The 15704-nt window shown below is 46.3% G+C and overlaps 1 protein-coding gene across 1 annotated transcript in view; it reads right to left on the bottom strand.

Moving 5' to 3' along the window:
* Nucleotides 1-610: 610 nt before the first annotated feature.
* LOC140189568 (1-phosphatidylinositol 4,5-bisphosphate phosphodiesterase delta-1-like) overlaps nt 611-15704 on the bottom strand; it is a 42309-nt gene continuing 27215 nt past the window's right edge. The window contains exons 9-15 of the mRNA XM_072246130.1: nt 14807-14947; nt 11594-11750; nt 8681-8794; nt 6374-6549; nt 5231-5366; nt 1832-1981; nt 611-693 (exon numbers count right to left, since the gene is read on the bottom strand). Coding sequence (XP_072102231.1) covers nt 611-693; nt 1832-1981; nt 5231-5366; nt 6374-6549; nt 8681-8794; nt 11594-11750; nt 14807-14947 — 957 coding nt within the window. The remainder of the gene's footprint in view (nt 694-1831; nt 1982-5230; nt 5367-6373; nt 6550-8680; nt 8795-11593; nt 11751-14806; nt 14948-15704) is intronic.

The raw sequence follows: 15704 nt of genomic DNA, 5'->3' as shown, positions 1-15704 counted from the left end.
CAGAAGGCACAGTAGGAATTAAGGGAGCCTTTTTCTGATGGGCTGCCGGTGACTGGTGGTGTTCTGCAGGGGGTGGTGTTGGAACCACCTCTTCTTACAGGGTACATCTTTCTTGACATGTGCTGACTGGGAGAATGCACAATCCTCAAGCTGTGATGTACGCCAGTGCTCCGCACAATTACAAAATAAACATTCCCATTTTAACCTCCCTATATCACTATCTCCCAAAGAAGGCAAGGATAAGTGGTGAGTGTGGTAAAATTATTTTTAATTAACATGTGGAGAGTATCTCACAATGTTCGCCATCGATCAGCTCCTGACTTGGTGAGTAATCCCTTCTCTGTCCTCTGACCAGTGTTAAATGTGAATACATGCGGATAATGAAAGGGTCAGGAAGTACATTTGAGCTCCATTCTCAGGCCCCAGAAACAACCCCAATCCCCTTCTCTCTGTTTCACCCTCCCCCCTCCCACTTCCCTGTTCTTTGTTTCAATCTACCCCAACCCAAGCCAGCTGTCCCTCTGTCCTTCTCCAGCTGCTCAAGGGGACTCTCTGTTCCAGCTCCTGGTGAGTCAGGAATCCCAGCGGAGGAGATCATGGCGGTGAGGATTCAGTCGATCCTGATGTTGACGAAGAGTGAGGCTGCGGGCAGGGGGTCGCCGTTTGCTGACAGAAGGTGGATGTGGCGGTACCCTGAGAATAGAACAGAGAGAGGGGTAATCACATAGTAACCCAAACGCCCAACATCCTTGGAGTTTTGAGTAGATTTGGCACTCCCAATAACCCTGTCCACCATCTCAACAGTGAACTATTTCTTGTTTACTTGTGCTGTACACCACATGCACTTTCAACTACATTTTATTAACTCATTTGTGTTAATACTTTGGTTTCTGTGCTACGTGTCTGATATGTTCTGTGGGTGCACCACGGTCCAAAGGAACATTGTTTAATTTGTCAGATGAGAATAAATTTGAACTGGAGCTTTTACCTCCAATTCTCCCTTTCTTACACCCCGTTCCCTTTCCCATTTTATTGTCATTCCATTGGGACATGGGCTCAGAGCTGTGCTGGCTGTTCCACCATTACAAGCATTGCATTGCTTGCTGGTGCACAGATTCTGCCGTCAGCATTAGAAATATGTCCCTTGCTGCCTCACTGGGGATGGTGGCATTGATCAGAAATGTGGGACTGCCTCAGTCATCAAAGACAGATATGGAGGCCCCACCCTCTCCTCCCTGGCTCAATGTGGAACTAATATCCTAAGCCAGATGTGAAGGACCCACATTCTCCTCTCCGGCCAGCTGTAAGACCAATTCCTTCAGCCAGATACTTCTTATTGTTTTATTTAGTCAGGGATACGATCTGAAATAGGCTCTTCCATCCCACCAAGCTGTGCCGACGAGAAACCTTACCCTCATCCCAGGAATAATTAGTCACCTAACCATGACAGCTTTAGATTGTGTGAGCAAGCTAGAGCACCCAGAGGCTGCTTATTCTTGTGACTCACGTCTGGACGCTCTGCAATTCCAGCACATTTTCTCCTGGCTGAAGGGCCCATAACTGCTCACAATACACAAGTGTGGTCTGACAAACAACTTACAAAGCCTCTGTATCCCATCCTTGTTCTTATATTCTTGTCCTCATGAAATGAGCTTTAACAGCAGGCTTCTCTGGCTGAGGGAGAGTGAAGAATGGGACAAAGCACATGACCCCATTTCTGGAGAAGGGGTGGGTCTCAGTGAGCCAGATCTGGCTCTCTCACCGCCCAAACTCTCCACACTCTTCCCTCCACTCCTTCCAGTTTTAAAGGGGTGGGGTCTTGATACAATACCTTGCTGTAAGCTAGTGAATGGTAGTGTGAACTGTCCGATGAAGTCATTCCTCGAGGAGTCGTTATAGTCCTGAACCAAGAAACGAACAAAGGCCAGCTCGGGCACACACACGTCGAACTGAAAGCATATGTTCCACATGGGGTTGAAACCTGAAACAGTGAAGGGGAAGATGGGTCAGACACAATGCCAACAGTAATACCTCCAGCATGAACATGGGTTCAAATCCAGACAACACTGGCTCAGAAAGGATATTGTAAGTATGAACACAGTCGTTTCCACGTATTGATCTCAGTAGTTTCAAAAGATGCTGCTATCCAGAGCAATACACACAAAATGCTGGAGGAACTCAGCAGGTCTGGCAGCATCTATGAAAGAGAATCAACAGTCAATACTTCAGGATGAGACCATTTACCAGGACTGTAAAGGAAGGGGGAAGATGGCAGAATAATAAAGTAGTAGGAGGGGAAGAAGGTGATAGACAGGAGGGGTTGCAGTAAGAAGCTGGGAGACGATAGGTGGAAAAGGCAAAGGGCTGGAGGAGGAGGAGTCTGATAAGGAGAGGAGAGGAGAGCAGACCTTGGCAGAGGAGGAGAAAGTAGGGACACTGGGGAGGGAGGGATATGCAGGAGGGGAGAAGAGGGAAAAGGCCAGAGTGCGAAATTGAAGAAAAGGGAAGGAAGAGGGGAAGAAAGTTCCAGAACTTGGAGAAATCAATGTTCGTGGCATTAGATGGGAAGCTACATAAAAGGAATAAGAGCTGCTGCTCCACGAACCTGAAAGTGGCATCGTCATGGCAGAAATCAAAGCTGTCAGAGTGAGTTTTTTTTGGGTATGTGGTTTGTTTACACTTAAATGACTTTGGCCACCAGTGTATTTGACAATGCGCTTCCTCAAAAGGTGTGAATACCAGATGCTTCTGGCACCATAGTTTGACCAGATGCTGTAGTTTCAAAGACAGTATTATCTATACATTATTGTCTATAGCTTTTTAAGTAGCGATTGCCTTTGTGTTTAGCATATAAATATCGAGCCCACATTGAGCTAGCAGACCTTTCTGCGGAAAGCGTCTCCGTCTGTAAGGTGCCTGCTGTACCTTGTTGTGTCGAGTAAAGAAGCTGCTTTGTGTCTACCAGTGACTCTGTCTCTCTGGTGATTTCATCCACCCCACAACAGCCATGGAACAACATGTTGGAATAGGAATTAATATTGTTGGTCACTGATGAATTCTGCTTTTTGTGGATAGAGCAGAGGTACTCGACCAAACAGTGCCCCAATCTACAATAGATTTCACCAAGCTGGAGAAGGCTGCATCAAGAGGGCTGGTAACAGCAGGTGAACACAACAGCTTCACGGGTGGTGTTGCTTCACCCGGAAGGGCTGTTTGAGGCCCAGAATGAAGGTGAGCGAGGAGGTGAACGGGCAGGTGTAGCACCTCAGCTGTTTGCAGGAATAAATGCCTGGAGGAGATTCATGGGGAGGAACACAGAGCATAGAACAGTACAGCACAGGAACAAGCCATTCAGCCCACAGTGTTGTGTTGTGTCGAACCAGGTAAAAAGCAAATCAGAAACACCCAACCACCGATCCCTTCTACCTACACAATTTCCATACCCTTCCATCCATGTGCCTATCTGGAGGTCTGTTAAAAGCCTCTACCACCATACCAGGCAGCACATTCCAGGAATCCACGGTTCTCTCAGTACGAAAACTTGCTCCTCACACCCCCCTTGAACCTACCCCCTCTCACATTCACTGCATGCCTTCCGGTCCAGGAAACATGCACTCTTTCCACTCTACCTATGCCTATCATAATCGCGTAAGCCTCTATCAGAAATTCCCTCAGCCTCTGGCACAGCAGAGAAAATAACACAAGCTTATCCAGCCTCTTGTGACCGCACATGCCCTCTAAACCAGGCAGGATCCTGAGAAAAGTCTTCTGCACCCTCTCCAAAGTCTCAACATCCTTCCTATAGTGGGGTGATCAGAACTGTATGCAATACTCCTGATATGGCCGTACCAGTTTTATAAAGATACAACATAACTTCCTGACTTTTGAACTCAGTGTTTCGACTGATACTATCAGACATTCCCTCAGCTTTCTTAACCACCTTATCGACCTGTGTAGCCACTTTCGACGGGCTGTGAATTTGGATCCAAAATCTCTCTGCTCAGCAACACTGTTAAGGATTTTGCCCTTAGCAGTGTACCGCACCGTCCCCTTGCATTTGCCCGGCAAAGGTGTAACACCTCACTTTTATCTGGGTTAAGCTGTATCTGCCATTTCTCAGCCCATACCTGCGCTTGATTTATATGGTGCTGCATTCTTTGCCAGTCTTCCATACTATCCACAACTCCATCAGTCTTGACAGCTGCAAATTTGCTAATGCACCCATCTACATTTTGATTCAGGTCACTTATAGACATCACAAACAGCAGAGGTCACGGCACAGATCCCTATGGAACTCCACAAATTTCAGGCCTCCAGCTCCAATAAACCCCTTCAATCACAACACTCTGTCTTCCATGTGCAAGCCAGTTTTGAATCCAAACAGCCAATTCATCATGACCCCATGCATCTTAATTTCTGATTAGCCCCCAATGAGGGAATTTGTCAATCACCTCTCAAAATCCATGTAGACAAGACCCATAGCCCTACTCTCATGAATCTGTCTTGATATCTTGTCAAAAAACTCAAGGCATGATCTGCTATGCACAAGACCATGCTGGCTCTCCCTCCTTGGACATGGATCTTTCTGCTATGCAATAGGAGAGGTGAGAAGAGAGAATGTGTTGGAAAGCCACACGGCCACAATGACAATATGCAAACTCCCATCAAGTTTCCGCTATCAAGGCTGATTGACATTTCCACTCAATCCCATTCTCCTGCCTTTTACCCCTAACCTTTGATGCATTTACTGTACCTGTCAAACTCTGCTTTAAATATAACTTAGCCTAAACAACTATCTGTGGTCATGAATTCCACAGATTCACCACCCCCTGGTTAAAGAAATTCCACCCAGTCTGTCTTCTATAGTCACATCTCTATCCTGAGGCTGCACTTTCCAGTCTCAGACTCTCCCACTATTGGAAACATCATCTTCACGATCACTCTATCCAGGTCTTTAAATATTTGATAGGATCCCCAATTTGAGATTCCCCCTCATTATTCTGAACTCCAATGCGTACAGGCCCAGAACCACCAAACGCTTCTCAAACGTTAACTCCTGACTTCCTGGGAGCATGCTGGTGAGCCTCCTCTGGACCTTCTCCAATACCAGTACATCCTTTCTTAGATATGGGGCCCACTACTACTTAGACTCCAAAGATCTGAAAAAAGTTGGACCTGGACCCACCAACTACCATTCACCCCCGCCATCCTGGAATGACTCCAAACTTACCATTGTTGGAAACATGTGGCGTCACTTTCTGATCATTGTCGTCTTTGACTCCAAAAACCTGCACCTTCACAAGTGGGTCCACCACCGAGCCGGGTTTTGCCATGTTTGTCTTGGGGAGTTGCTGGGCAGAGATGACCTGTGGAGAGGCGAGGACATGATGTGAGAGCCGACTGGTGCAACAGTAACTTAATGTATTTCATGACTGGATGGTATTAACAATCGGGGAACACAGAGTACAGGACAGTTAAGTCCCTTCAGCCCACGATGCTGTGCTGACCTTTTAAAGAAGATTAGCATTATTTGTCACGTGTACATCAAACACACAGTGAAATGTGTCGTCTGTGTCAACGACCGACAGACCAAGGGCAGTCTGGGGCGAACCGTAAACGTTGCCATGTTTCTGATGCCAACTTAGCATGCATACAACTTAGGAATCATAAGCTAAACATCTTTGTAAGGTGGGAGGAAACCGGAGCACCTGGAGAAAATCCATGTGGTCATGGGGAGAATGTACAAAGTCCTCAGAGACAGTGGCTGGAATTAGAACCCAATCTTACAGCTAGCGCTGTAAAATGCTATGTTAATCGTTACATCACTCTGTTGCACAGCCTCCCTTAATTAACGAAATGAAATGCTAACTAATCTCCTCTGCCTGCACATCATCCCTATCTTTCCATTCTCTGAACACTGATGTGCCTATCTAAAAGCCTCTCATATCTGCTTCCACCATCTCCCCTGACATCCTGCTCCAGACACCTACGGTTCTCTTAAAAAAAAAAACATGATCTGTACAAGCCCTTTGAACAGCCTCTCTCACCTTGAATGTATGCCCTCTGATAACGTGCATTTTGAACAAGGGAAAAGATATTGTGTGTCCACTATCTCTACACCTCTCGTAATTTTATAAACATATCAGAGCTCCCCTCAGCCTCTGATACTCCAGAGAAAAGCAACCCAAGTTTGTTCAACTTCCCTTAATCATGCATGCCCTCTATTCCAGGCACAGTGCTAATGAACCCCTTCTGCACCCTCTCTAAAGCCTCCACGCCCTTCTTGTGATGGGTTGGTGTGACTCGGTAGGCTAAAGGGACAGTTTTCATGCAGCCCAACCAACGGTGTTTATCCAACATTTCCTGCTCTTACCAGCACGCTCAGCTTCTTTCTGTTCAGCCAGGGTCTCATCTGGATCCTTGGGGCACATGTTGTCTTGCGCTTCCTCAGGAACTTAGGCTTCAGGATATAACCAGAGAAACCGTTGTTTCGGAATTTACTCTGGTAGATGTCCATCTCCTGCCCAAAGGTCTGAAAATTCAAGGCCACTGCATGCATTGTGGTGGAAGTGCAGAAGGAAGAGGGTGGGGAGGAGAACCAGAGGGAGGATAGAGAGTTGTGTGGGAGAAGAGGAGGAAGGATGGGCAATGGAATGAAAGGAGAGGGTGTGCGCATGTCATTGAGAGAGAGAGAGAGAGAGAGAAAATGAGAACATTTTTAAAACATTTCATTATCACCTCTGCGCTGAATATCAGCAAGTAATAAATGTGTTTGTATCTGTGGTGATTACAAGGAACTGAAACAGTTACTGGGTTACCATTCTGTGTGGTATCAGACGCAGTTTGGTGCTGAACAATCTCCCAATTAAAAGCCAATTGAGTTGTACATGCAAACCGATCAGGAGCTGCATTGGTGTTCGGCAAGGGCGGTTGGGTGGGATGGCGAATGTACATGCAAATTCTTGGAGAGTATCCAGGGAATCTGGGCTGACTAAGATCCTGTGCATAACCAGTGATTGGGGGTGTTAATACTTTACTGAAGCCTGTCTTCCCTGTGAGTTGGCTATAATGGGAGAGTGAGAGTCAGGGACTCCCATCAATGACGTGGTGTGTGTGAGTGTGTATCTCTATGGGTGTGTAGCATTTTGATTGTGTGTGTGTGTGTGAGATTCAAAAACAATTACTGTCCCCAAGATGTCAGATATGAGGTTGCATCCATGACGGGGTGTGCGCGTGATGTGCACGCATGTCCATCTCTCTGGGTGTGTATCCATTTATATATGTGTGTGTCTGTGTGTGTGTGTTCGTGTTTGTTTTCAGCGGGTGGAGGATGGAATGAGGGAAGGTGGTCCTGAAGGGAGAAAGGAATGCTGGTTGAGGTGGTAGCAGAGCCAGTCAGGAACATAACAGCCAGTATTTACACTCAATGCCTTGGCTGTGAGGGCAAGCATAATGACTTCTTCACCATCCTCTCCACATGTGTCAGTGACCATTCGACTTGCACCTTGATGTCCCTCTACGTCAACACTCCTTAGGTCTGTGCTACATGCTCTGCAAGTTTTATCGCAATTTGAGCTCCCAAAATGCATAACCTCACACTTGTCTGTCCCCTTTGGCAGCAGGGTGGGGGACGGATGATTGAGAAAGGATCAAAAAGAGTCTATCCTGAATGTGGTGGACACCTCTGACCTCTAACCCCAGTGATGAAGCTCCTCAAGGGAAAGCTCCCAGCAGGCTTTTCAGGGTCAAGATCAGGGAATAAGGTCCACACCATCTGGGCCGCTCCCTTTTTTCGACGCTGCCATCAGGCAGGAGGCACAGGAGCCAGAGGATGGATGCCTCACCACCTGGTGTAACGACAGAAGAGGCATAATGTTATGTGACTGGAGGAATGGATAGGGGTGATGTCAGAGGCAGTTCCATATTTTGTTTAGGGAATGGTGAGTGCATGGAACATCCTTCCAGGGGAGGTGGTAGAGGGAGGTGCACAAGGGACATTGAAGAAACCCTTAGACAGGTGCATGGATGATAGAGGGAAGCAGTAGATTGACCTCAGAGTGGATGAAAAGGATTGTACAAGGTCAGGGCCGAAGGGCCTGTGTTCTATGTTCTAGTAGCTTCTTCCCCACTGAGACCATACGACCGTATTGCATAGAAGCAGAATTAGGCCACTGGGCCCATCAAGTGTGGTCTGACATTTCATCATACTGATTTATTATCCCTCTCAACCTGTTTATCCTGGTTTCTCCCATAACCTTTGCCTGCCATCAGTTTCATGAACCTCAGTTCTGTCTCAGACTATATTTGGCTACTTGGCAAATGTCATTTTGCTTATTGTTTAGTGTGCCTCTTATGTATAACATAGGTTAACCTAAATTTACATCATTTACAGTTCTCATATTTTGTAATGTAAAATACTACGGCTGTAAAAACTTAATTTTCATGTTGTTTATACCCACGACAAATTGTGTTTACATAGTGCACAGAAAAACCATGCGATATAGTCGGCTGATTTGTCTGACAGACAGGCAGGAGTGATCTAGTCAGGGCCCGCTTATGATGCAGGAAGGTGAGGCAGCGCAAGATGGACATTTCCACTGCCCAACGACGGGAGGCAAGGGTTGGGTTTGGACGATCAGATGTTCAAAGGAAGAGCTGGTGACACAGATGACAGGTTTACCTATCTGGTAGCCGGCGTTCCACATGTCAATGGCAGAGTAGTCAGACGAGTCTGTCCTCCCGTCTTCTGGATATATCCTGTCCAGTTGTTGGGCATCGTAGTGGAAAGTGGAGCCTGCAAACGGAAAATGGGTTTGTTGGAATGTAAAGACAAAAGATTCTGTAAATGCTGGAAATTCAAAGCAGCAAGCAATAAATGCTTGAGGAATTCAGCAGGTCAGGCAGCATCAAATGAAAGGAATTAACAGTCCTGATGAAGAGCCTCAACCAACTGCTGAGTTCCCTAAGCATTTTGAGCCATCTCTCCTTGCCAAACTCAGGCTTCCAAGCTTCCTGCCAGGACAGAAAACCTGACCATATGACATGGGAGCACAATGAGGACATTCAGCCCTTTCAGCCTGCTGCAACATTCCATCATGGCTGATCTCTTATCCCTCCCAACCTCATTCACCTGCCTTCTCTCTGTAACTTGACGGCCTTATTTATCAAGAACCTATCTCCCTTCGGTTAAAATATACCCAGTGACTGTCTCTACAGCCATCTGTGGCAATGAATTGCATAGATTTACCACCCTCAGGCCAAAGAAATTCCTTCGCAACTCTCTCCTAAATGGACTGTTCTATTCTGAAGCTGTGTCCTCTGGTCTAGGACTCTCTCACTACTGGAAACATCCTTTCCACGTTCAGTCTATCTCGGCATTTCAATATTCGATAGGTTTCAATCAGATCTCCCCCTCACTCTTCTAAACTGCAGCGAGTACGGGCTAAGAGCCATCAGATGCTCCCACTGCTCTGTGCACCCACCAGCTGATTTATGTCCCTCTGTATCCTGGGGTGACCTTCCTTGCTATCTACGATTCTAACAACTTCTGTATTGTCTACAATCTTAGGAATCAGATCACCTACATTGATAACAGTATATTACAAACAACAGAGGTCCCAGCACCAGACCACTTGTTACAAACTTCCAGTTGAAGGAACACCGGTTCAGCACTATCCTCTGATTCCTGTGACTTCATATGTTGTCCTTCCAGTCTTCCTCCCATTCTCCTTGCAGCTTCAAATCGCCTGCATTTTTGAGTTTCTCACAGATGTTGCCTGACTTATCAATAAACGCACCATTGAGTACATTCAAAAGGCACGCTACCATCAGGAAGTACCATCCATTACTGAAGACCCTCTCCATCGAGACCTTGTTAATCCAACATATTTTTGTTAGTTGTATTGTATTTCTTGATTTTCTGTAAATGCCTGCAAGAAATTGAGCCTCAAGTTTGTACATGTTGGGCCTACATGTACTTTGATAATGAATTTACTTACACTCTGACTTGGTTCACCTCTTACTTTACATTGCACAGAAACTATATTTCCTTCATCAAACATTGCTGTCATTTCACTGTAATGTTTGACTTTAATAAATTGACACCGGTTTACTCCCATCATTCCATGTTTGCAAGTAACTGCTAATTCCATCCCAGATCTCCATTTCTACAGCTTAGCTAACTATCAAGTTCAGAGAGACTGCTCTGCAGTTATTGGCTCTTTTTTTGAGAAACAGGATGGAACAGATTTTATCAACACACATAAAAAATGCTGGTGAACGCAGCAGGCCAGGCAGCGTCTACAGGAAGAGGTACAGTCGACGTTTCGGGCCGAGACCCTTCGTCAGGACTAACTGAAAGAGAGATAGTAAGGGATTTGAAATTGGGAGGGGGAGGGGGAGGGGGAGGGGGAGGGGGAGATCCAAAATGATAGGAGAAGACAGGAGGGGGAGGGATGGAGCTAACAGCTGGAAAGTTGTTTGGCAAAAGGGATACAAGGCTGGAGAAAGGAGAGGATCGTGGGACGGGAGGCCTAGGGAGAAAGAAAGGGGGAGGGGAGCCCAGAGGATGGGCAAGGAATTATAGTCAGAGGGAGAAAAAAGAGAGAGAGGAAAAAAAGGGAAATAAGTAAATAAGGGATGGGGTACGAAGGGGAGGAAGGGAATTAACAGAAGTTAGAGAAGTCAATGTTCATGCCATCAGGTTGGAGGCTACGCAGACGGAATATAAGGTGGTGTTCCTCCAACCTGAGTGTGGCTTCATCTTGACAATAGAGGAGGCCATGGATAGACATATCAGAATGGGAATGAGACATGGAATTAAAATGTGTGGCCACTGGGAGACCCTGCTTTCTCTGGCAGACAGAGCGTAGGTGTTCAGTGAAACGGTTTCCCAGGCTGCGTCGGGTCTCGCCAATATATAGAAGGCCGCATCAGGAGTACCGGACGCAGTATATCGCCGCAGCCGACTCACAGGTGAAGTGTTGCCTCACCTGGAAGGACTGTCTGGGGCCCTGATGGTGGTGAGAGAGGAAGTGTAAGGGCATGTGTAGCACTTGTTCCGCTTCCAAGGATAAGTACTGGGAGGGAGATCAGTAGGAAGGAATTGGGGGGACGAATGGACAAGGGAGTCGCGTAGAGAGCGATCCCTGCGGAAAGCAGGAGGGGGAGGGAAAAATGTGCTTTGTGGTGGGATCCCGTTGGAGGTGGCAGAAGTTACGGAGAATTATATGTTGGACCCGGAGCCTGGTGGGGAGGTTGGTGTGGACAAGGGGAACCCTATTCCTAGTGGGGTGGCGGGAGGATGGGGTGAGAGCAGATGTGTGTGAAATGGGAGAGCTGTGTTTGAGAGCAGAGTAGATGGTGGAGGAAGGGCAGCCCCTTTCTTTAAAAAAGGAGGACATCTCCTTCGTCCTGGAATGAAAAGCCTCATCCTGAGAGCAGGTGCGGCGGAGATGGAGGAATTGTGAGAAGGGGATGACAGTTTTGCAAAAGAAAGGGTGGGAAGAGGAACAGTCCAGGTAGCTGTGCGAGTGCAATTTTATATTGGCAGAGTGAAGACTTTGAACTTGATATATTTCCAGTCTCCTCTTACCCGAGTTCTGCACCAAGTCACTGAACTTGTTTGCCACGAAGGACAATGTCTCATAGAAGACCTGGTTGCTCATGGCACCCTCAAACCTGTTGAAGTGGATGATTTTGCAGTAGATGAGCACGCCGGGCAACTCCTTGACTCGGTTGAGCTTTGCATCCTGGAAGGAAGAGGTCACAGACACACAGATTGTCCTTCCATAGTTCACTGAGCAACCTTCAGTATCAATAAGACCAAGGATATGATGGTGGACTTGAGGGAACACACACCTGGGGGTCAGCAGTGTTCCATCATTAAAGACTCCTGTCACCCTGTGATAATAAATTTGATTCCTTTTCTGAGCAAATCAATCTTGTAGCCAGTGAGTGCTGTCTTAGGGGTTTAGACTGCTGGAGGCTTTACTCAACCTTCCAAGGTCTTCTGGAGGATTTACTCAACCCTTCTGGGATCTCCACACATCTCCAGCTCTGGCCAGACATTTCACTACTTCTCTGAACAGAGTTGTACAGCAGGGAAACAGACCACTTGGCCCATCTTGTCCATATCACTGGATTTGCCCAGTGAGCTGGTCGCATCTGTCAGTGTTTGGCCCATGGCCCTTTAAACTCCTCCTGTCCATATTACTTAGCAAGATGCTTTTAACCAATGCTTATGCCCCTGGCTCAACCACTATCTCGCATAGCTCATTCTGAAAACACTCCTTGCATGAAAAAGATACCCTTGGTGTCCTTTAGAAATCTTTCAGTTCTGATCTTAAACCTGTACCATCTTGTAGTAGCACCCTCTCCTTGGGGGAAAAAAAACTGTGTGCTTTTACTCTCTCTATGCACCTTATGATTGTAAACTCTTCTATCAGGTTACCCCTTAATCTCATGCATTCCAGGGAATAAAATCAATTTTGCAATCTCTCATTGTAACTCCAGCCCCTCAGTCTGAACAGCATCCTGGTAAATCCCTTCTGCACTCTTCCCAGTTTAATAATACAAGACCATAAGAAATAGGGGCAGAATTAGGCCATTTGACCCATTCAGTCTGCTCCAGCATTTCATTATGGCTGATCCATTTTCCCTCTACCCCCAATCTCCTCCCTTCTCCCCACATCCCTTCATGCCCTAAACAATCAAAATTCTATCAAGCTCTCTGTTAGATATATGTTAATCCTTGGCCTCCGGTCACCTGTGAGAATGAATTCCACAGATTCACCACTCTCGGGCCAAAGAAAATCTCCTAGCTCCATTCTAAAAGGATGTCCCTCTATTCTGAGACTTTGCCCTCTGGCCATGGGATCTTCCAGCATAGGAAACACCCGACTTCCACTCGATTCAATTAGGTCACTCGCATTTCTCTCTGTTCCAGTGAATACAGGCCCAGAGCCATTAAATGCTCTTCACATGACAAGTTGTTCAATCCTGGAATCATTTTCATGAACATTTTTTGAAACCTCTCCAGTATTAGCACATCCTTTCAAAGCTAAGAGGCCCAAAACTGCTCACAAGGCTTCAAGTCAGGCCTCACTGGTGCTTAAAGAAACCTCAACATTATATCTTTATCTTTATATTCTTGGCCTCTTGAAATGAATGCTAACATATTTTTGCTTCCTCACCCCTGACTCAACCTGCAAATTAAACTTTGGGAATCCTGCACAATTTTCCCTCCATTTAGAAAATAGTCTACTGTTTTATTTCTTCTACCAAAGTGCATTACCCTACAATTCAGGACACAATATTCCATTTGCAACTTCCTTGCCCATTCTCCGAATCTGTCCAGAACCGACTGTGGTCTCTCTACCTCTTCAAAACTGCATGTCCCTCAACCTATCTTCATATAGTCTGCAAACCAATTTCCCCCGGGATCAATAAAGTATGACTATGACTAAACTGGGCCACAGAGCCATCAATTACAATTTGTCAAGTAAGATTTTCCCTCAAGGAAACCATGCTAACTCCGGCCTATTTTACCATGTGCCTCCAAGAACCTGAAAACCTCACCGTTAGCAGTCAACTCCAACATCTTCCCAACCACAGGGGTCAGGCTAACAGGCCAACAATTTCCTTCTGTCTGCCTCTCTTCCTTCTTGAAGAGTGGAGTAACATTTGCAATTTTCCAGTCTTTTGGACAATCTTAAAAGCTTTGGACTCTCCACTGCAACTACACAGCTTGGTGGTGTAGCGGTTCGTGCAATCACTTTGCAGCACCAGCTCCAAGATCAGAATTCAATTTCCATTGCTTTCTGTAAGGGGTTTGTACCTTCTCTGTGTGAATGCATGGGTTTCATTCAGGGTGCTCTGGTTGCCTCTCACATTCCAAATAAAATGTACGGGTTGGGCTTAGTGAGCTGTGGGCATTCTATGTTGGCACTGGAAGTGAGGCAACATTTGTGGTCTGCCCTGCAAAATTTTTACTGATTTGATTTGATGCAAAACGTGACATTTTACTGTATGCTTCAATGTGCAAGTGCCAAAAAACACTCACCTTTAACAAAACATCCCACCTCCTGTGCTCAATGCCCTGACTGATGAAGGCAGCAAATTGCCTCTTTCAAAAGTTTCCTTCTGGAAAGTACTATTAACACAAAAACATCATGCCATCTTGAAATGTTTGTTCTCCAGCTAGTGAATGTGACCAGAGGACCCAGAAAAAACCCACAGAATCCACAGTGAGGGTGTATAGGGACACCTTTTAGAGGAGCTGGGATTGAAACCTAAAATATGATGCCCCTAGCTTTAATAGTGTTGTGCTAACTGCTCTGCTACCACGGTGCACTGGCTGTTAACACAATGACACATTTCACTCCATCTTTCTCTGGACACATGGTAAATAAAAGAATCTGAATCACTCAAGGATGGAGGGAGTGAATGAATGAGTGTGGAGAGGAAGAGGTTGAATGAGGGAGTGAGCAAGCAAGGGCGAGGTGAGTGATCAAGTGAGTAAGAGAGGAAGTGAATGAGAGGGAAGGAGGGAAAGTGAATATGCAAGGAAAGAGGGAGAGAAAGTGAGCATGGAGGGAGTGAGTGAGGGAGGAAATGAATATCAGAGGGAAGGAGGGAGAGTGAGTGAGGGTGAGTGAATAAGGGAGGGAGGAGATGATGGCGCAACTCAGGAAATGTGGGGTCACTGGGTGAATAACTGAGCAAGGAAAAGACAGATGGAATGAATTGGCCAGGACTGAGGGAAGGAATTCAGTGAGGTGAACGACGGAAGAGAAAGGGGACTCACCTTTTCTTGAGACTTCTGCTTTCTTGCGACCTCTTCCATTTCAGCAGCCTCATCTTCGTCCAAGGCTTCCTCGTTCTCAACAATTGCACCGATCACTCGGTTTACTCTCTTAAGCTTCACCAGGATCTTTCCCTTCAGTTCCTACATCCACCACAAGGCCAAGAAGCAACAAATCAGTCAGCATAGAGTCACACAGCATGGTAACAGGCCCTTCAGCCCAACTCTTGCTGACCAAGATTCCTATTTAGAGCTACTTGTCAGTGTTTCGCCCATATCCCTCAGAACCTTTGCTGTCCATATCCCTGCCCAAGTATCATTTAAATGTTCTTCATGTGTTCACCTCCTCACCTGGCAGCTCATTGCATGTAATGACACTCTGAGTGAAAAGGTTTCCCCTCAGATACCTCCTCTCCCCTGTGTCCTGCAGTTCCAGATTACTCAACACAGGGAAAAAGAAGCTGTGTCTGCATTCACCCGTTCTATGCCCCTCATGATTTTATACCCCTCCATAAGACTGAGACAGCTGAACAATCACAGGAGGCCAAAGGTGTCCTGTCCTGGAGGTTGGAGGTGTGTGTGTGTGTGTGTGTGTGTGTGTGTGTGTGTGTGTGTGTGTGTGTGTGTGTGTGTGTGTGTGTGTGTGTGTGTGTGTGTGTCTGTCTGTCTTTCTGCAATGACATAATGAAGGAAGGGGTTTGTTTTGCTGTTGTTGTGTTACTTCGTCTATTGTTTTGTTGTGTTCTCTGTTGTTTGGTCTAGGATTGTGGGCACACTACTGGTATGCCGGTGCTGCAACGTGTGGGCTGGCCCAGAACGTCCTTGGGTGTGTTGGTTGTGAACACAAACAATGCACTTCACTGTATATTTCGATGTGGGTGTGACAAGTAAATCTGAATCT

This window comes from Mobula birostris, chromosome 1 (assembly GCF_030028105.1).
Source record: "Mobula birostris isolate sMobBir1 chromosome 1, sMobBir1.hap1, whole genome shotgun sequence".
Lineage (NCBI taxonomy): Eukaryota > Metazoa > Chordata > Chondrichthyes > Myliobatiformes > Myliobatidae > Mobula > Mobula birostris.
This window is presented reverse-complemented; position numbering and strand designations above follow the sequence as displayed.